This window comes from Punica granatum, chromosome 3, assembly GCF_007655135.1.
Source record: "Punica granatum isolate Tunisia-2019 chromosome 3, ASM765513v2, whole genome shotgun sequence".
Taxonomy (NCBI): domain Eukaryota; kingdom Viridiplantae; phylum Streptophyta; class Magnoliopsida; order Myrtales; family Lythraceae; genus Punica; species Punica granatum.
Genome location: NC_045129.1, coordinates 11,582,471 through 11,604,595, shown reverse-complemented (window position 1 = coordinate 11,604,595; position 22,125 = coordinate 11,582,471). Strand labels below are relative to the sequence as shown.

General features: G+C 40.0%; 4 protein-coding genes across 4 annotated transcripts; 2 read left to right on the top strand and 2 right to left on the bottom strand.

Moving 5' to 3' along the window:
* Positions 1-1,004: 1,004 nt before the first annotated feature.
* On the bottom strand, positions 1,005-3,113 carry LOC116198533 (RNA polymerase II subunit A C-terminal domain phosphatase SSU72). Its single transcript, XM_031528700.1, has 4 exons — positions 2,727-3,113; positions 1,864-2,009; positions 1,331-1,449; positions 1,005-1,229 (listed from the first exon to the last, which is right to left on the bottom strand). Exons 1-4 carry the CDS (start codon positions 2,939-2,941, stop codon positions 1,125-1,127), a joined length of 585 nt encoding a protein of 194 aa, XP_031384560.1. The 5' UTR covers positions 2,942-3,113; the 3' UTR covers positions 1,005-1,124.
* Positions 3,114-4,509: 1,396 nt separating this feature from the next.
* On the top strand, positions 4,510-7,996 carry LOC116198908 (cation/H(+) antiporter 15). The gene is made up of 3 exons (XM_031529178.1): positions 4,510-5,110; positions 5,289-6,284; positions 6,392-7,996. Exons 1-3 carry the CDS (start codon positions 4,913-4,915, stop codon positions 7,685-7,687), a joined length of 2,490 nt encoding a protein of 829 aa, XP_031385038.1. The 5' UTR covers positions 4,510-4,912; the 3' UTR covers positions 7,688-7,996.
* A 9,948-nt stretch (positions 7,997-17,944) lies between these two features.
* On the top strand, positions 17,945-19,692 carry LOC116198935 (U-box domain-containing protein 26-like). Its single transcript, XM_031529209.1, has 2 exons — positions 17,945-18,215; positions 18,322-19,692. Exon 2 carries the CDS (start codon positions 18,347-18,349, stop codon positions 19,541-19,543), a length of 1,197 nt encoding a protein of 398 aa, XP_031385069.1. The 5' UTR covers positions 17,945-18,215; positions 18,322-18,346; the 3' UTR covers positions 19,544-19,692.
* Positions 19,693-20,861: 1,169 nt separating this feature from the next.
* Positions 20,862-22,088, bottom strand: LOC116198858. The gene is made up of 3 exons (XM_031529111.1): positions 21,689-22,088; positions 21,361-21,499; positions 20,862-21,252 (listed from the first exon to the last, which is right to left on the bottom strand). Exons 1-3 carry the CDS (start codon positions 22,043-22,045, stop codon positions 21,068-21,070), a joined length of 681 nt encoding a protein of 226 aa, XP_031384971.1. The 5' UTR covers positions 22,046-22,088; the 3' UTR covers positions 20,862-21,067.
* Between the last annotated feature and the right edge of the window lie 37 nt (positions 22,089-22,125).

Genomic DNA, 22,125 nt, shown 5'->3' with positions numbered 1-22,125 from the left:
ATAAAAGATATATGATGCAGTGGAGTAATGTATTTTTTGAATACATGTCCACTACAATTTTGGGGAGCCGACTTTGTGAGTGAATAGATTTCAAGACTCATATTCGAGAATCGAAATCACGAGTTCAATGACAAATTAAAAGTATGTTAGAAGTGATAAATCACCTTAAACCAATCCACTTTGATAAACTGCCTTTTCAATATATCGCAAATTTAGGAAGTCTCTTTTATTTGTGATAGTAGAAATATCGTTAGTTTTCCGATGAAATGCAAGACTTATCCTTTTTCGGGTATGGACTTTGTTGGTACGATGAGATGCTTCTAATGAATATCTAGCAACTAATGTAAGTAAAGTTTGTTCATTTAAAATTAGTGAGCTATTTAAAGCATAATATATTACGATCTTCATTTTCTAATTAGAAATATTGAAATTCAAATTAAGGTTGGCAAAAATAAATATTAGCTTTTATATCATATGAAATATAAATATTAAACTATTAAAAGTACTTTTGTATTATTTAATATCAGTCGAAAATTTATAATTTTCACATATAAGTAATTTTATCATTAGTTTTAATTATACTCTACATTATTTATTACATAAACTATTACAAGAAATCAAAAAATTGACGAAAAATTTTCAACCTGCAGCAATGCATGGGAATTGCACCCTATATACTATAATTTTAAAAATAAATTACATATGCTAATATATACTAGATAACATTGATCCTTCTTTTAATGGAAACTCAATCTTTCAATAATTACTTGAAATTCATGGGCACGTCACATTGTGTCTTTGATTGTAATAAATTTTTAAAAATTGAATCAAACCTATCATTCCTAGTATTCATTCTGCTTAAAGATTCGTTAACGCTTTCACACAGACTATCAATGGATGCAGTTCAATAGACAGTTCGAGTTGGCAAATCTCCGTCTCAATAATATGCCATAAACGGCCAAGATTCACATAACTACTGAATTCATCGGAATAAAGCGTGTGGCTGAAAACCAAACGAAAAGAACGAAAACTTTGATTGATCGGAATCTCTTAAGAGATCCAGTGATGTACAATGCTACAGGACTGGTATGCATTGAAAAATGAAAGCCGAGGTTTGCTTCCACTCAATAGAAGGAAATACTATACAAGAGCTTCCGCCTGTGTCTCTGCTCGAAACCAGAAACAATGTCGTCAATGGCAGTCTCCCAAGAGTCAGCTGCTGCATCGATCTGCAGATCCAAAGAAAGTTGCACACAAAAGAAAATTATCAATAACAATGAGTAGTCATTAATTGATAAGATAAATATTAGGCGGTTTATCGGAGAGGGACCTCTAGGCACAGATCTAAAGTGAGCTGAGCTCCTATTGCCGCCTCCTCGTGGTTATCTTTGACCTCCAAGTTGATTACCAATACCATCTTCATGAGGGACTGATCTCTACTGTTGAGATCTGCAATATTGATTGAACAGATGTATAGCAGGCAAATAAGTTCTCTTTGTCCCAAGCAACTCTAACCAAAATATCGGAGGTACGAATTTCAATTAAATAATGAACGCGAAGATCAAACAGTTTTCTAAAGAGAAACCAGCAGAGGCATGAAAAGTAACTAAAGAAAGAGTTCAAGTTCCTAAAGACAATTATACATCAAAATCAACTGGACAAAAATCTTTGATCTATCCATTGTTGGTTGCTGGCCAATACTTCAGACCACATAAGTAAACTCTTTAAAAGGAAAGACACAGTATTGGCCACAATGCACACTTCAAAAAGGCTTCTGGGAACAGAGCAACTACTATGGAACCAAAGAAGTGGACTTCGGGATAATGAAGCAAAGGGGCAGACCAATGCAGATTGCATACGAACCTTCAAGAACCATGTCGAAAACCTTTTCTTCAAATGTGAGCACAACATCAAAGGAGCCGTCAGATGCATTCTCTTGCCATCTCTGAGGTGCAGTCTTAATAGACATATTCCTCTTAAGCATGGGCAGAATGCCGTTGCGCTTGTACCTGGACTCTCGTTAAGGTCTCATTTTAACAATCCAGTATGCCCGAAAACTCAAAAGCAAGCAAAGTGCCTAAGCAAATTCTTATCCCTAAACTACCTGCAACTCGTAGGGTGTAAGAGCTATGACAAAAACCCGTCCACTGTTCGGATTAACTTCTTATTCATATTCAGGAGCTGAAAGAATTATACCAAGAGCAAACTCTAATGAATCCACTCAACAAATCAATTGGAAAGAGTTGTCTTCCCACCTTCTACAGGACACCTCGATCTTTCAAGACGATGCATTTGTATTGCAAAGCAACAACGTACAAGCTAGATAAAGGCCAAACTCTTAACCCCCCTTTTTTCACAGTTTCATTCAGAGGCCAATGGCATAGCATAGGTGCAAAGTGACAATTTTGAAATTCCCGGGCTTGAAATTCCTGCCAATAGCAGGAATTTGAGCTTCCGTCAAAGAATCGGCCAACCAAACAGCCCCTAGAACTCTTATATGTGTTCCTGACTTAACTACAAGCTCTGCAGACGTAATAAGTGAATTAATTGCACAGAAACATTCCGACAAGGAATGAGACAACCAAGCTCAGGAAAATCAAGACAAGACTGTCTGCACGATTAAGGGGAAAAAGCTAATCTTTATTCAACTTCATGTCCTTCCCATAACAATATCGAAAGATGGAAATCAGTCAAGGGGGGTGAGCAAAATGAGAAGAGGAGGATACAGTTCGGGGTCTTTGCGGCGGAGCTCATCGAACATTTGCTTGTAGGGAGTGCCGAAATCGTAGACGTTGGGTTCCCGGAGGGAGGGCCCGGGGAGCTTCACGTGGGCTCCGGTGCCGTACGAAGACACGTCGAAGCCCTGCCTCTTGAGGAGCGAGTGGGCCTCCATGCTCCGGTTCTGGTTCGACGAGCACACCATTGCGTACCTTAGCTTCATGGCGGATGGGCAGTATTCGGCTGAAGTGGGAGCTGCAGTCGGAGACGATGATTGGCCCAATTAGGGTTTCAATGAACGCCAAGACATGCTCGAACTCTGGGGACTCGAACCGCCAGAGAAGCTCCGTTCGCTCGTCGGAGGAGCCGTCGCGGCAGTGAAGGGCAGGAGAGATCTCCGGTCGGCGACATAAGTGCAGCCTTTGGAGGAAAATTATGCTGTGCGTATGGGTCCAGGCCCAAAATGAGTTTATGGGCCTAGATGACGAGGCCCAAAAAGATTGCTTGGGCTTCCTCAACATAGGCCCAAACAAGCCTAGTCAAACATAAAGCAGATGGGAGCTTTGTTTGTCAGCCTTGTAGGGAGGTAGGATGAAGATGAACACCATTGTTGACGATGGAAAAGATTGCAGACAATATTGTAAGGGGACTGCACCGACTGCAGTTCGCAGAAACGCAGCGGAGCTGGAAATTGGTACGGGGTAATCATTATGTGTTATATCGCACTTCCTTTTAGTTTTCAAAATCAATAGGATTCAAATGAACAAAAAAGAAAGAACTACAATTATAAGCGGATTCGAACGAAGTTTTTTTTATAGTTAAAGTGGAGTAGGCTCACCCCACTATCTTCTACTTTGTTAGGTCCAGACTTCCTCGGTTGACAGTTGATATATACGGCATTCGATCCGGCAGCACCCTGAGACTATGAAGAGACTTCAAATCGGAGGTTATGACCTGATTTGACCCTCCAATACATAAGCATTGACATGATGGAAGGTGGATGTTGAGAGAAACTTTCGAAAATGAAATTTTCCGAAGTCAGAGATCACACTTTTAAGGAAAAGGGATATGAGGATCTCACATGTATGCGAGGAAGGATTCTCCGCAGGTGCAAGTGAAACTATACTTGAACGATGTCGTTTTTCTTCATTATCACACCCTATGCGATCCGTATGACTGCTTATGATGTTGCACGTGCTAAGATTGGCTAGTCTAGCCGATCCATATCATGGTCTCTGGGCAAAAGTCCTTGTGGCCTCTTTCCTTGATTAGTCTATTTGATCTATGAGAACTATTAAGTGAAAACTTTTTTCTTTCATAGACGTTCTCATCATGCTTGAAATTATTCTGGATCTCATATATTTCATGATAAAAAATGATAAAATAACAGTCTAGTCCACCGACATGGAATCATCGACTAGAGAACATCAAACCAAAACGAGAGGAGAAGAGAGAGAGAGATAGAGAGAAACACAAGAAAATATGACCCTAGCTAATTTATAGATTAAACCGGTTAAGGTTTATGGGACATGTAATACGTGGGACTTTCATTGGTCCAAGTCAAGTCTTAACAATAAATTGGTCAAAATCTTAATCCAAAAAGCATGAGCTTAACTAACGACAAATTTCCTAATTATATTGGGATTAATAGCCCTTAATCTGAGGCTGACGGCAATCATGAAAGAGCCATATGCTTATGGCAAAAGACAACCTTAAAATAGAATGGCATATATGTACGGAGACAAGACACACAATACGCAGTAACTACCTCCCGGCCGGGCAACCGTGAAATCTTAACCACTTCCCCCCTCCCCCCTCTCTCGCTCTTTCTCTCTCTCTCTCTCTGTCTTCTCTCAAGTAGAATGAGAAACAGAAAACAGAAAAACAAAGAAAACAGAAGCTAGCAAAGCTATAGATCATCTCTTCTCCCTGCAGATTTTAAAATAGCTCAAAAACAAAGTTTGAAAAATCATTCGGAACGGATATTGTCTCCAACCGAGCAGGCAGCTGCGGTCGGCTGGTCTTATGGTTACCCCCTTCAACTAATTTGTGCCACGGGGTAAATTAATAGGGTTGCATTCGAGGGATCATTTGAGTCTAGGAATCGCCGAGGTGGAGGGCTTGCAGAGTCAGAAGGAAGGAGAGCATACGTAAGAGGGAGCGGAAGGGGAAGAGTAGATTATATTAAACAAAGATGGATAGCAATTCGTCTAAGATCGTGTGCTATGCACCGACTATGATCACTACGAATGGTATATGGCAGGGGGATAACCCGCTGGATTACTCGCTTCCTCTCTTCATCCTGCAGCTGACGTTGGTGGTGATCACGACTCGCGCCATGGTTTACATCCTCAAGCCGTTGAAGCAACCTCGAGTTGTCTCTGAGATATTGGTAATTAGCTAGCCTTGACAAAGAACTATGCCTTATATGTGAACATGAGATTTTCGATTTTTGAGTTTTTATCTCTCACAATTACAGCGCCATAGGCTATGCAAAGGCATTATATTCTGTGAGATTGTTGCCATTTTTTTTTTCTTTTTGATAATGTTTAGTTGTTCATGATGTGCAGGGAGGCATACTATTGGGTCCATCAGTGCTTGGACGGAACAAAAAGTTTGCAGATTCGATCTTTCCATTACGAAGTGTTATGGTCCTCGAGACTATGGCAAATGTGGGCCTCCTCTACTTCCTGTTCCTCGTCGGGGTCGAGATGGACATGGGTGTGATCAGACGGACTGGGAGGAAAGCCCTGTCAATTGCCATTGCTGGAATGATCTTGCCCTTCATTGTCGGGATAGGCTTCTCGTTCCTCCTGCACAAGAGTGATGACTCCATGACCCAGGGGACCTACATCCTATTTCTCGGGGTTGCCCTCTCCGTGACCGCATTTCCTGTCCTTGCCAGGATCCTTGCGGAGCTCAAGCTTATCAATACGGAGCTTGGGAAGATTGCGATGTCCTCTGCCTTGATCAATGACATGTGCGCATGGATCCTACTAGCCTTGGCCATCGCTTTGGCCGAGAACGAGAATGCTTCCTTGGCATCCCTCTGGGTCGTGCTAGCATCGATAGGTTTTGTCCTGGTGTGCATTTTCGTGGTCCGCCCAGTAATCTCCTGGATGATCAGGAGGACCCCCGAAGGGGAGACCTTCAGTGAGTTCTACATCTGTCTCATCCTCACTGGGGTCATGATCGCCGGCTTCGTGACCGACGCGATCGGGACCCACTCTGTGTTTGGGGCATTCGTGTTCGGCCTTGTTATCCCGAATGGACCGCTGGGGGTCACCCTCATAGAGAAGCTTGAGGACTTTGTCTCTGGGCTTCTCCTTCCTCTGTACTTCGCCATCAGCGGGCTCCGCACCAATCTCGGGAAGATCGTTGGGCTCCACAACTGGGGTATGTTGGTCCTCGTGATATTCCTTGGCGCGGCGGGGAAAGTCGCTGGGACCCTCATTGTGACAGTAATTTACCAGATGCCGGTGCGCGAAGGGTTCACGCTCGGACTGCTCATGAACACCAAGGGCCTCGTGGAAATGATCATTCTCAATGTCGGAAAGGACCAAAAGGTACTAACAAAAGCGTAGGATACGATGCCGTGGAGTCATATTTCCTTATCAATTCCAGCCCATCAGATCTGCTCACATGATTGATATATGTGCTTGATTAATTACAGGTCCTGGATGACTCAACATTCGCAACTATGGTGATTGTTGCCGTGATTGTCACCGGAATAATCACGCCGATCGTGTCAGTGATTTACAGGCCTGGGAGGAGGTTCATACCGTACAAAAAGCGAACGATCCAAAGATTAAGGGGTGAGGGGGAGCTACGAATTCTAGTGTGCATCCACACCCCTCGAAATGTCCCTACCATCATCCACCTTCTCGAGGCCTCTAACCCTACCAAGAAGTCTCCGATAGGCATCTATGTGCTCCACCTGGTTGAGCTCACGGGCAGGGCCTCTGCCATGCTCATTGTTCACAATACCAGGAAATCAGGACGGCCTGCACTTAACCGAACCCAGGCCCAGTCGGACCATATCATCAATGCCTTCGAGAACTATGAACATCACGCTGGCAATGTTACTGTCCAGCCCCTCACAGCCATCTCCCCCTACTCGACGATGCACGAGGATATCTGCAACTTAGCCGAGGACAAGCGTGCTGCCTTCATAATCATCCCTTTCCACAAGCAGCAGACGGTTGATGGGGGGATGGAAGCGACCAATCCCGCTTTCCGTACCGTGAACATGAACGTTCTGGCGAATGCTCCTTGTTCCATAGGGATCCTCGTGGACAGGGGGCTCAGTGGGTCCGCGCGCTTGGCCAATCAGGTGTCTCACCACGTAGCGGTGCTCTTCTTTGGCGGGCCTGATGATCGGGAGGCACTAGCCTATGCTTGGAGGATGGCTGAGCACACTGGTATCAGCCTCACTGTGATGAGGTTCGTCCCTGGCGATGATGTTCTGGATTCGGTCTCAGTTACGGGACCTGAAATGCCTGAGCCCGGGGACACGAGGGTGTTGACAGTAGCGGTGGACAATGAGAAGGAGAAGCATCTAGACGATGAGTACATAAATGAGTTCAGGATGAGGAATGCAAGTGACGAGACAGTCATGTACATCGAGAAGGTCGTGAACAATGGGGAGGAGACGGTTGCTGCTATCAGGTCCATCGACCATGCACACGATCTCTTCATTGTAGGGAGAGGGCAGGGGATGATCTCGCCCCTCACAGCAGGGCTCACGGACTGGAGCGAGTGCCCCGAGCTTGGGGCAATTGGAGACTTGTTGGCCTCGTCGGACTTTGCTGCCACGGTATCTGTATTAGTGGTCCAGCAGTATATCGGGGCAGGCCAACAGAATGACCCCATTGGGATGCCCGATAGCCCAAGGCAGTCCAATGATCAGTTCAGCAATATGCAGCAAAAGAATTGGCGGCAACAGCAAGGGAAGCCATTTAGCCCATAATTTTGCGGAGATGGAGAAGAAGTGCATGAATTTATGCATCGAAATTGCAGAGGAAGCTGATCCAAATTGAAATGGGAAGAAGCAATAGAATAGAGAGATGCTCGACATTGCTTCTGTCGCTGTAAAGACTAACGACAATGAGATAGCGGAAAAATGAGTTAGATCTCTGAGTGTGATAGGGAAAATCGAAAGAAAGAAAGAAAGATTTGGTTCCCGGTCTGCAACTAGGTTGGTGTATTGTGTAGGTTCTGATGCTGTTTGATTGTTACAATTGAAGAACATAATTTCTTTGAACTACTCTTTCATTTCTTTACTGTGTGTTTCTTTCAGTTCTTCCCTTTTACATCTCTTCGATTGATGAGCATCCTGTTCATTCAACATGGCTTACCATATGATAAATGATCATACAGATACGTAGCCTAGTCGAACTAGAACACTGATGATTTCATATTATATAATTATGTGACCAATCAGATGCAGTTCATGGCCGGAAGCTTCCCAAGCGACGATGTTGCAGAGAGACGAAAATTATGGAGAACAAGTTCACTGTTTTCAGCAACAATTTGTAAATTAACATGGACAAGATTGGATCATGGCCAGCAACGAACTCGTTCTCGTGGGTGACGACTTTTGGACAGAATATCATATACAACACTCGACTGCTTTCACAAGGATTTTCAGGAGTCCTCAACGACCGTCAGCTGTTGTCCACACTGTGCCTATCCTAGCGATGAGGATATGATCTCGGCTATTATTTGGCGGGCCGCAGTTCTCCTCGAATTATGGAGGAGCCCCATCCAGATTTACCTTTCTTAGATCTTGGCACTTAGCTCGAGAGTTCGACCGCGCTCGGTCGGGCTATTGCTACTAATGCCAGTCTCTTCTCTCTGTTCGTCATGTAGTCCGAAAGTTTCGAATTTTGACACTTTTGCGTTAAGCATTTACATGAAAAATATCGAGTCACAGCCCGAACTAATGTATGCGGTTTTGATTGGCACCTTTGTTTTGAGCGTCCGTGGTGAGTAGGAAGTGTGCCTCTTAATAATCCTTTTATGATTTTTATCTTTCCCCCTAGAAGCTTTAATTAGACTTGTTAAATGGAAGTTTAGGTGTATGTATTTGCGGTCAATCCCACACCGTCTATAAGAAAGCAACTTTTCCACTATCTATAGTGGAAAAAAATTATCAGACATTGGTGATTAAATATGCTCATGTAAACAATGTGGTGTTAGTGTTATTTTTAAATAGTTTAACTTAGCTCTGATAAGAGTTATTTTTATTTTTAATTAGTTTAACTTAGCTCTGATACCATGTTGATGACAATAAGTATATTTCATCAATTTTTTTTGGATAAATCCATGTAAACTCTCTTATTAACTTCAAACTGTCATATTACAAACGGTTGACCCTATAAAACAGATCCAGGGCTATTACTTTTTTTTTTGGATAAATCCATGTAAGCTCTCTTATTAACTTCAAACTGTCGTATTACAACTTATTAATTTCAAGCTGTCATATTACAAACGTCCAGACCCTATAAAATATATCCAAGGCACTCAAACTAAAGGATATAATCTGCAGTGCAGACTACAAGAAACTACTGAGGCATCCCCCTGCCTTCAAGCAATCTTCGATGCTGCACCAGAGTGATCTTTCTATCCAATCTTTTCACACCCATAATCCTGCGCCTAACTGAGTACTTGATACGCGCAAGGGTCTTTTCTGCAGAAGGAGGTTTATCTGCAAAAATTCTTTCATTTCTCACTCTCCATACATGGTAGATATGAGCATGCCACACAAGGCGAGCAATCATGAACTGCAACGACTTCCCCTTATTTCTGCTAGCAGCCCATTCCAGCTCAAAATCCCAGCCATTGCACCTTCTGTGAATACCCCTATTCTTTACCAGACTGCTAAAAGGGGCATTCAAAAAACAAATGGTCCCTACTCTCTTGAGCATTACCACACAACACAAACAGCATCAATCCCCCTCTTCCGTCTAGCCAATCTGTCAAGAGTAGTTAACCTATTCCTAATGGCAAGCCAAGAAACAAAGGAATGCCTAGGAACAATAGGTTGGGACCAGAGAAACTTGTGCCAACTTACAATAGAGCCTTTAACTCGAAGATGATTCCAAGCCCTAGGAGTTGTGTAGTTGCCTTTAGAATGAGCTGTCCATACAATCTCGTCTCTTGTATTTGCATCAGGAACCTGAGGTAAGTGGTCTCTAATAACAGATATTATTGCATGTCTTCCATTCTTCCATTGCCACCTACTCCCACTAACCACTTCAGCCACTTTTGCTTCAGAAGTATAACCTGTACTCCAAATACTCCTCCTGTGCAAGAGCAAAGAAAGAGGGCTCAAGGGGTGCCAATTGTCAAACCATGACCGTGTGTTCTTTCCGTCCCCAATTATCAATTCTTTGCACAATTTTATCTACAAGAGGCTTGCACTCCTTATCAGACAACCTTCCAGAAATTAGAGGAACCCCCTAAGTACCTCACTGGAAGCTTTCCAATCCTGAAGCCACTCAGCTCTGTCATCTTCTTCACTTCTGCTTTCTCAAGTCCAGCCGCATAGAGCTCCGTCTTGTTAGGGTTAAGTTTCAAACCTGACATTACATAAAATTCCTGAAAAATCTCCAACAACAGCTTCACTGATTGCAATTCCCCCTTGATGAAAATAAGCAAATCATCTGCAAAGCCTAAGTAAGTCCCACCATTGAGCAATTTGGATGAGATGCTAATCTCCCTTCCTGAGCTGCTTCATTTAGGAGCTGAGAAAGAACCTCTACAACAATAACAAACAGATAGGGAGATAAGGGGTCACTTGCCTCACTCCTCTCTGCCCCTTGAAATATCCTTCCAAGCTCCCATTGACAGAAATTGAGTACCTTGCCCCTGTGATACAGGCTTCAGTCCAGGAGATAAATTTGAAAGGTACACCAATTACCAATAGGATCGTCAAATGCCTTCATTATGTCTGCCTTTATAGCACATCTTGAGCTGACTCCCCTTCTTTGATAATCCTGAACAAGCTTGCGTGCTAACTGAATATTGTCCCCTATATCTCTTCCTTGCTCAAAAGCACTCTAAATAGGAGATATAAAACTAGGCAGAAACACTTTAATCCTGTCAGCCAAGATTGTAAGTCATGTTACAACAAGAAATCGGTCGAAAATCAGACATCCTCAAGGGGTTAGGTACCTTTGGGCTGTTAACACCAGCCATAAGCTTCGATTTTGTAAAGAAACTCTGCATAGCCAAAGTAAAATCTATGCCCACTAAGTGCTATTTTGACTTAAGAAAGTGAGCAGAAAAACCATCAGGCCCTGGTGCCTTATTGTCGCCCATACTCCACAAGATCCTCTTTACTTCCTCTTCAGTAACTGGCTTAACAGGGAAGTCTTTATGCTCCTCAGAAACCCTATAATGCAGCAGCTGTTGAAGCCTCTGAACCTGCCCTCCCACGACCAAAGGATCTGTTGTACCAAGCAACTTTATGTAGAAATTTACAGCCTCATCTGCAATAGCCTGAGGTTCAACCAGTCTCTCACCCTCTTTAGTCATGAGCATCTTAATAGTGTTCTTGGCTTTCTTTACTTTAACCACTCTGTGAAAAAATTGAGTGTTTTGGTCTCCCAGAGCCAACCATCTGACCCTTGTTTTTTCTTAAGAAATGCCTCTTCTGCAGCTCTTAAGGAAATATACTCCCTGCAGAGCAACTGTTCTTGTGCAGCCAAATCAGGATCCACACTCCTCTTCATAATCAGCTTTTGCACTTCCTCAAGTTTTTCCTGTGCCTTCTTGACCCTTGCAGTAATATCTGAAAAATGCTGTCTATTAAACTCCTTTAGCACTCCCTTAACAGCCTTCAACTTATTGCGTAACCGAAACATGGGATTCCCTTCCACACTACCAGTCCAAGGAGCTTCAATAACCCTCATATAACAACATGCTCAGTCCAGTAGTTTTAAAACTTGAAAGATTTCTTTCTTTAAGGCCTCTCAAACATGATCTCAGTGAGACTAGGACAGTGGTCTGAGATTAAAGGATTGAAAAATTCAACAGTGGAACCGCTATATACACTCTCCCGACCATCATTCACAAGGACTCTATCCAACTTTCTAGCAATCAAATCAACTTCTCTTTTATTTGTCCATGAGTAAAAATTTCCCAGCCATGCATGATCATGTAGCTCTGTAGCTTCAAGCATATCATTAAAATCTGAGACTCCCAGGAAGGTAGTGTCTTCTGCATTGCTTGCCTTAATTGCACTCTTCCCACATTAAAATCTCCCGCTACAATCCAAGGCTTCACTCTGACCACATTCTTAAAATTCTCCAGTGAAGACCACAAAGCACCCCTCTCATTAGGTAAATTTGCAGCATAAAAAAAAGATGCAAAAAATTCCACTTGCCCAGCAGATTGCTTTAGAACGCAGTGGATACATTGCTCCTGACTCTTCAAGACTGAAACTCTGACAATATCATCTGGCAACAACCAAATCCTTCCTAAAGCAGAGAAGTTATTATTACATATTCAGTTTTCAACTTTGATATTATCCATTGCTCTTTTCTAATTTTCATCCAAATATTCTAATATATACTTTAAGCTCGCTATGATAACATAATAGAAATAAACATATTTATTTATTTCATTTTTAAACTTTCCATGGTCGAATAAAAAATAAAATTGTGTAATCAATGCTATGGGAACCAATTGCATTTTTCTGATAGGATGGTTTCCAATTGCTTTACTTGATTTTTGTGTGTTATTAATTAAGGGGCGCTAGGTTGCAACACCCATGTTTTGCTGCGGGTTGAAATGGGCAATTAAACCGATACTCAAGATGAAAAATTCTTACATAATTTTTTTGGAGATCTTATCGCATTCTAATAGAATATATGAATCGACTATGAATTTCACACAATTATTTAAGGAGGACATTGTAATCTTAGGGCATGATTAATAGATATTTGTTCAGAATGTGTGTATATATATATATATAATTATTAATGTGTCGGTATATATTAAAATATATACACTTATGAAGAGATAATATATCACGTGTCTTTTCGTATTCATAATGTTGAAGATAATCTTGTTATTTTTAAAAATACTATAACCATTCCTACATAGCATATTTTCATTTTTTCTTAGACCAACATATAATTTATTTTTGTTATTTATTTTATGTTATACTTCATGTAATAGCTCACCTTCATGTAATTAATGGTTTCCTACGTTAATAGATACTTACAAAATTGTAGAATTATAAATCCAAGAAAATAAGGATTTAATTCAACCTTTTAAATTACTTTTAATTTTTAAAATTCAAGTGTATTTTGAGCAAACTTGATAGGATTAAAATGCATTCGATATATAAATTGTCCAATAGCCGGATTACATACTTTGGCCAAAATTATTGGATTACATATGAAATATCACACATAAGCAACATATAGTTACATTTTCTTCTAGTTTTGAGAGTTAGAACCAATTAATTTAATTAATTTTAGTTTATTAGTTACAATTTATGACAACAGACCAATTTTTTGAAAAATAATATAAGAATGAATAACAAATCGGGCAAAAGAGAAAGGGGAAAAAAAAAGAGGTTGATGGATTTTGAACCAGGTCTGAGAAGAGGATGAGAAAAAATTAGGTCCGAATAACACATACACTATGGTATGTAACTCTCCACCTATGAGACTGCAATATTACCCTATGGAACTTACAATACTAATTATTTCTTTCATAGCTGTCTTAATTTTTAATTTCTACGCTTGCCGCACTTTGATTTGTTAATCTCATCTAATATTAAGAAGGGAGTCAATCAAACCACGAGTAAGGGTCTTTTATTATCTTAATTGGTCACCATCATTTTTTAATTATATGTCATACATACGTATATATATATATTGGTGGGGTAAAAGCCACAATAGTCGCCCTATCTTTAAAAATAGGCCCGAGCTTTCGTTAATTAAAAAAATAAATAATAATTTAATATAATATAATATATAATTTTAAAAAATAACATATATATAAATTAGTAGAGATTCAGGCGCGTGGTGTGTATGATTAACTCAATATATCTTCCAATAATCAAACAAATAATATTACGAATGAATATTTGATTTTAGAAAAGTTCATATGATTGTGCAGGCAAATTACACAAAAAAACTTAAGTTTTGCAAAACGTCTAAGTTTTGTCCTAAATTTTATTTTGTAACAAAAAAAATCACATGTTTTGATAATAGCCTCAGATTTGACCTCCCGTTACCATTCTGTTAAGTTTGTCGTCTATTTGCCTACGTGAACTTCACAGGACCTCACAAGCTTTATACGTCATCTGATAAACCATATGATTTTTTTTTCATTACATACCAAATTTATGATGAAATTGAAACTTTTTTGAAAATTTGAATTTTTTTATTTAACCTATCTTATTTGTTTATTAATTTATGTTTGAAGTTAACAGTCCACGTATGCAAAATTAACGGAATTTATAACGGATGTCATTTTTTAGACAATTTAGAAAACTTATAGTTTATTTTGTTACAAAACAAAATGTAAGAAGTCGCATTGGAAAAAATCAAATCCCAAATGAATTGATTTTGAGCAAAGGTGTGCTTGCTGCGGCACCAAAAATTTTAGCGTCCGATAATAGCATAGTATCAGTACTTAAACTGTGGGAGTTTTTAGTTAGTAAAATATAATATAAATGCACAAAAATATAACTTAAATTTATTATTTTAATTAACTGAACTTTTTAAGAGCTTAAATAAATATATACATATTTTTCATAAGTTTATATGAATTTACTTTCTTTCAAGAGGGTATTGGCATTGTGAAAATTAATTAGTAATCCAAATTTCGGTCATGTTTTTAAGTAGGACTAATAAATTTTAAATTTTGGTCATAATTTTTTTTTTTTGGGATAAGTGGTTTGTACTTTCATTGATCAACAAAATTTCGGTCATAAATGTTGGAGAAGGACTAACAATACTTTGCGTATTTTTAAATAGAACTAAAACTTGATTACTAAACAATTTGTCGTGATACAAAATAATATGAAAGAAGTTTGAAAATTCAGTAAAAGAAGTTTGAAAACCTTATAAGAACATAGCCTATTCTTCTTCTTCTTATTTTTCAGTTACAAGCTTGGATTAATTCATAGTCTGAACTTGGAAATGACAAGAGAAACCATACTTTAGCTCTAAAAGAATAATATGCATATAGTCAATTGCAATAAGAAAAATAAATGAGGGACAAAACAAGAAAAAAATCAATAAAAACAAAATTATAGTCAAACAATTAAGTAGCTAAATATCCTATTAGTTACTGATCACCACTAAAAGAAATTGTTCTACTCAGTGTTCTAGATCTAATTAATTGTTTGGAGATCTCTTATCTCATTTTTTCTCAAGCTTGATAAGAAAGAGTGATGAAATGCGAAGACAATAACAATGAGAAGAGCCGCCATTTACCAAAAATAATCACCGTTTACTTGAGCTAAGTTTCTACAAAATTTAGTGAAAAAAGAATGAATAATTGAATAAAGTGAGAGGTTAACAGAGTGGGGTTGTTTGGAAGAAGGTACAAAGGGGGACGAGTATGCATGAGTAAAGTATCAAATGTTAAGGAGCATGTTGTTTGAAAAAAATAACTAAAAATGGTTTTGTTTGGATATAGAAATGGAAGAAAATGCAAAGAGGAGGAAAATATTTAGTCGATGCATAAGAAAGTATCAAATGGTAAGCGTCGTGTATTTTGAAAGAAAAGTTGGATAAACACCATGGAAAAGGGTTCTAATTATGAACGAGACATAAAATTAACAATTATTATGCAGTAAAGAAAAAAATATCGAAAAATCGGTTTGTAATTAAAATATATCAAATGAACTTGAATGCAAAGCCTAACTCAGTTGAGACATAGGATGATGGAATCCAAGAGGCATCGAATGTTGAAAATTAGCGATGAATATCTACCTTGTAGAAATACTTTCTTGAACATATGGCCAACAAATAGTAAAAACTATATTAGTTTGGAAAAATAGGAGACACGTATATGTGCTGAAGCCTAACTCGGTTTAGAGAAAATATGATTGACTCTGCGTGGGAATCACTATTTAAAATGAGCAACGAAGTGGTACCTTTGTAGAAATAAATTTTTTAATATACGAAATAATGAATGGTAATTACTAAAAAATTGGTCTAAGAAATAGAAGATATGTATACTTGCTCTGAGGGACTAGCTTAGCTGATAATGTGTAATAGAAATTGCGACGCAACAAATGTTGAAAATAAATGATGAATAGAGAGTCATAATTGTTTGAGTAAAATGTGCGGAAAAAAAATCACTAGAACATGAGTTTTTGGGAAGAAAAGTTGGAGTGACACTATAAAAGGAGAAGTTATTTGGTGATCTTACATCGTCACGTAGCGTGAGGAAGCACCAATCAAATTGTATAAAATTAGGGACTTGATACTAATCACTTGAATAATTGCCATAATTATTATTTATTAAAAAACTCTTATTAGTTTTTAATCACCACGTCATTTGAGATAGAATTATTTAAAATTTTCTCATACGGTCTTATATATATAGCATAGATATACGTTAACGGAGAGTGCAGTAAAAGCCACAATACCTGCCCTACCTTGACAGACAGGGACGAGTTTTCATGATTTAAAAATGTATATAGAGTATAGACACAGATTTGAATTGGTAAGTGTGGTAAAAGTGGCAATACTTGCTCTATTTTTTTTTTCTTTGGATGTGTATTTTGATATCCAAAATTTTAATAGGCCTCGACTAATTCAGTTCGAGTCGGATCAGCCCACTAAAGCTTTACCAATATGAATTTTCTCCGTTCACAAAATTTGAACTCGAAATCTTATTTAAGGACAACCAAATCGTTTAAATTAATTCACGTTAATTTTACTCACTTGACGGATGGGGACAAGTTTTCATTATTTAAAAATTTTAATTTAATTTTAATTATATATATATATATATATATTCAATATTTGATATTTAATATAATGAAAAATAAAAGGATTTAAGATGTAACAAGCATCCGTTACCAGACAATATAGGATTCAAATTTAAAGGTCAATATTCCTCCATGTTTTCAGTCCAAGTGGTTTTCCTTTTCTTTTCCTAATTTTTTTTTTCATTTTTCCCCTTTCTTTGTTTATGAAATATCTCATTGGGCATTTTCTATGTTCTCTTGTCATTTGTGTGAAGCTCTCTGTAGTGTACCATCTCAAGTCTCGCAACATCTTATGTTGTGTGAACATAAGATATCTCATCCAATAGCAAGCTGGCTCCAATTCAGATCGAACGTGCTCCTCCAGAAAATCGGATCCTGAACCTTAGAAATGTCGGGATCTTTAATATTACCAAAGCAGAGAAATATTTTTCCTCCAATTTATACGTTTTGCAAATCCAAGAGAATCTATCCACACTTAAAGACAAAAAAACTCACGCGACATTATAATATTCTTCACCTTTGGCTTCTACGACAAAGCCTATTTATATCACGTACAGACAGAAAAGGTTAAAAGGGCTCCTGAAAACATGGGCTCATGAATATCGTTTCAATGTTTGACAATTGCTTTCTAGCATTACCTTGGAAGGCCACTCAGAGATGATTTGGGGAGTGAACTTTGTCGGATTTTCTATTTTTCGAACGCAAGAAAAAGCTCATAAACCTAATATAATGAAATAAAAATTTTGATAGTTAAAAAGAGGAATGAATAATCCCAACCTGAAGATCAAATCTAAAACCTATTGATTATCAAGCGAGATCATCTTTTCTCAAAGCATGAAAATGAGTTTTCTGCTTTGTGGAGAGAGAGAACTGCAGTGACACAACAATCTTGCTGATAATTTAGAAGTTGCAGATTTCATTCTCGTAGTGGAACTATCGGTGTCTCTTATATTATAGTAGTCTTTCATGAAGTTCCGTTTTAATCGGAAAAAGAGCAATGTGTGGAAGTAATACATAGCCATCATGCTTGACTTAGGATTACTTTATAAGAATGGCAGATAAAGAGAACATATCATGACTAATGAAAGATCATCTGATCGAGCTACGTACACATATAATGGGTACATATTGGTTAGGAACATTCAGAAGCTCAAACACTTTAATTCATTTTCAACGAATGAGGGCAGATTCAAACATTAAAGACGACGTCCCCATTTTCTTGTTTTTCTTATATGGGTGGGCCCCTTTGACTGAATTGATTAATTGGAGAAGAAAGGGAATAGAGAGGAGGAAAGGGACCATTTCTCACATATAAAGTATTCTCTACAACTTTCAGCTGCAATATCTTATTATCATATTCAATCACTTCATTGGGTCCTTCAAACTCTCCTTCAAAAACTGAGATCTCTACATCTTTTGCCCTCTCTTCATCCAATCAGCAGCTTCCTTACTTTCCCGTGAACCTGAAAACTACGCGAGATGACTCTGATGAGACTTATGGCACGCAGTGACTGGCACAGTCTCGGTAGGACAGTTCTTGTTTTCGCTCCCTGTCGTGAATAAATTTTGAGCTTCCATGACACAAGGACCAATTTGATCAGATTCTGTCCCTTACGAGATATCTTCAGCAGGTTTTTGCTCTGTTGTTGCTCGTTCATGCGAGAGAGCGATCGAATGTCGATACCCCACTTGTTCAGATGCCCAATCAGTCTAGAACTCTTCACAGATCCGGTCACCCTGTGCACGGGACAGACCTATGAGAGGTCCAGCATAGAAAAATGGCTGTCAGCTGGTAACCTCACGTGCCCCGTCACAATGCAGAGGCTCCATGACCCTTCATTAGTCCCAAACCACACTCTCCGGCACCTGATCGATCAGTGGGCACGCATGGGCCTGCATTTAGACCCTCATTGCGTCCATGGAACTGACCCCGACCCTTCCCTTGTGCTGCTTAGACAGAACCTCGAATCTGATCAAATGACCATTGCAAGCAAGATTAAGACTCTAAAAAAGGTCAGAGCCCTCTTCGAAGAGTCTCCACATATTCGCTCTCATTTTCTCCAGCTCGGTCTTTTGCCTCTCCTTCTGGAACTAATTTTCGTGAAATCAGAACGGAGACTTTCTTGTGACCAGCTCAGATTTGTGGAGCAAGGCCTTGCCTGTGTTTTGGATTTGTCAGCTCTCGGTGGGTTCGAGCCATTGAACATGCTCAAGGAGGGACCGAGGTTAGCATCCTTCCAGGATTTATTTGAGCAAGGAAATAATCCCGTTAAGGTTTTGATGTGTAAATTGGTTGAGATGATAGCACTGTCTTCGGAAACGAACCATCTCTGCTGTATCCTCGGAGAATCCCTTGAAATCTTGCATGAAATAACTCTTCTTCTTCACGGGGATGATGAAGAGGTTTCCAGTGCAGCGATCATGGCCATACAGGGACTATCATCCTCCGAACCAAACCGAGAGAATTTAGTGAAGGAAGGTGCAGTCGAAGGGATCATCGAGTACATTCTGAGAGCTGAGAAAGAGATGCGATCTAGTGGCTGGACTGCACTGGCAGGATCCACGCTGGAGCGGCTTCTCAAAGTCGAGGAAGGGAAGGAGGCTCTACTGAATCACGCACAAGGGGTTGTCACCCTTGTGAGGAATGTCTTTAGGGTATCATCGGATCAGGAGAGCAGCGAGAGCGCAGTGAATTCGCTTATGATCATGTGCTCTGGTGATTATTCATCCCGAGCGAGGGACGAGGCAATTGATGCCGGAGTCTTGTCTCAGGTGCTGCTGCTTCTACAGAGCCAGTGCAGTTCTAGGACCAAAACAAAGGCTAGGATGCTCCTCCATTTGCTTAGATCCTAAATCATTGTACATTCTGTGCAGCATCTTAAAAGGATCTTGTTGATTGGCTGCTTCAAGGGTTGAAGTATATGTACAGAACATTGGATGTCTCTGATGGGTCTTGTCATTTTAAATCTGGATGGATATGATGTTACATATTGTTGCCTTCAGTTATGAAACGTACAATAGATTTTGGTCTCGGGCATGTTTTCTCATTTTTCCCCTTATGCTGGATCCAAATATTAAGACGATACACGCATAGATATATAACTTAACGATATTGCAAAGAAGATTTGTAAGACGAAATACCTGTCACTGAAGGCATATTCCGGAGCATATAAGACTAACCTCTCAAGAAATTTACTTTCACCCTGCTAGTTCAAGCAGTCATGCTCATTTTTCCATTTTCGAGATTCACCTATGTTTATTTTCAGAATCATGACACCATTGGTCCTCAGCTCTCATGGGGTTGAATGGACCGACGTGCACGCGGGGTTCCCGAGGTCTACGCATGAATGCTTCGAGCAGTCTGAGTGGGGGTCACAATCGGCACAACATCAAGGAAAAGAATCGGGTATCCATGGGTGGTTTGTCAGCACATTGTTGCAAACAGGAATCAGTATCATTGAGCGACAGGGATCAGACATATCAACATAACTTTCCAACGAGTCTTCTGGCGGGCCCGACATGTGAACTTTTACAAGTCAAGAACAAATCATATATTCGCAGATTCCTCTGGTTTTCCTAAGGCTTTAGGCACTAAAACCAGTCTTTGTCTTGGGCAAATGATAGCACGAGGGACGTAGGCAAGAATCTCCCATATTCATCATAGACAGGCTAGAATTGTAACAGGGAAGAAATTTTGCAGCTCCACAACGATGTCGGGCTATATCAACAGACAACCGACCACCCTTTCTCGAAGAGTCTAAAGCAAAGTACCTCAAGTTTCAAACTTCATTGACTTATCGATCAGATCGGAGTGCAGAATTAGTCAAAGGACTTCCATCAAACGGTAGAGCTATTGTGCATTTACCTTCACCAAGTTATGGAAATGTTAATGCAGTTCACCCCCTCTATAAGAAGAGAACTCCGAACAGAACTCCCCCTTTTTCCTTATATATCTTTGTCGAGTTGAGGAATTTTGGGATTCTCATCGGCGATAAACATCCAGCCTGTCTTTCAACTTACACATGACGGTAACGTTGCATTGTCTGTGAACATGGAGAGCAACGAAATAACATGATGGAACAAGCAGGTCACTGGTATTGCATTCTCCTTTCAACGAAACCGAATATGACAGAAGTAAAAATGGAGCAAGGAGTAGTAATACCTTAGAAAGTTGGTATAAATTCGTGATGTATTCTCATTTGCCAATGGTATACAATCCATATGAAACAATATTGCAGCTCATTGGACTGACAGGATTTACATATTCTCTTCGACAAACTGATTTGTCTATACACAAATCACTGCATAAAATGAGGCCTTGTGCGCGATGATGGTTCCTTGTCAATAAGCTTTACTTGGGGGATATAATACAGTTTCCTAAGTTAGCGTGATAAACTGCTGTAACGAACTAATCAAACTCGGAGGCCAGTGCTTGGTGTACTTGACATAAGAGATATCCGTGTAATGGGGATCGAGCAGTGTCGCAATTGTGAACTGGTTCTCAGCAAGAAGAGGTGCGTGCTTGTCCACATACAGGGCCGCTGCAAGAGCCGCGTGGACTTCTGTTACAATCAGCAAAACACGAGTTTACATGAGAGATGGTGACTCGAACGGCACGATATCTAAATCCGCATATACGTTTCCAATGATTCTCATTCCAGGCTACGTACCTGGGTAGCCCTTCAAAGAAATGGAAACGTCCTCCATTTCCGCGATCGCCTCTTCCCTGTCTCCGACCTCGTAAAGGACCAACGCCCTGCCGACTCTCGCATACTCCGAGAACGCAAAGTCTTTATAATTCTCGATCACCTGATCGGTTAAATCAGGCAAACAGAACGACCTTAGCACAGAGCAACCAAATCTTACATCTAAAGATAGCTAATCAACACAAGATTGAGACTTCTGCTACAATCCAATACCTTTCAAATTCGCAATTTGGGTCAAAATCACATTGAGGACTTCAAAATACGTTGAATCAGGGATAGGACGAAAATGTACCTGATTGAAGTAGAGAAGAGCTCTGTCGAAGTCACCTTGAGCCTGCAATTCTCTCCCTTTATCCAGCAGCTCGACCGCCTGCGCCACCCTTCGAGAGACCAGAGCACTGGCATCTCTCTCCGCCGAGCTTATAGGGTCAAAGCCCTCCGCGGCGAGGCAAGTGGACGTTGTTCTGTTTGCCGTGAAGAGGAGGAGAGCGGGAATCGGGAGAGAGCAGAGGAAGTAGCGCCGGTTGACCAATGGCGGGATGGGGATTAGGGTTTTGGAAGGGTTTGGGGATTGGGGCTTGTTCGGGTTCGGGGGAGACGATGGAGAAGGAAGGAGGAGATGGGAAATGGACGCTCTGCATGCACCCATTGCCGCGCTTTGTGGCCAAATTTGGACCTCTGGCCTCTAAATATCTTGCAATTAATTTTGAATGTGAGTTTCTTTTATTT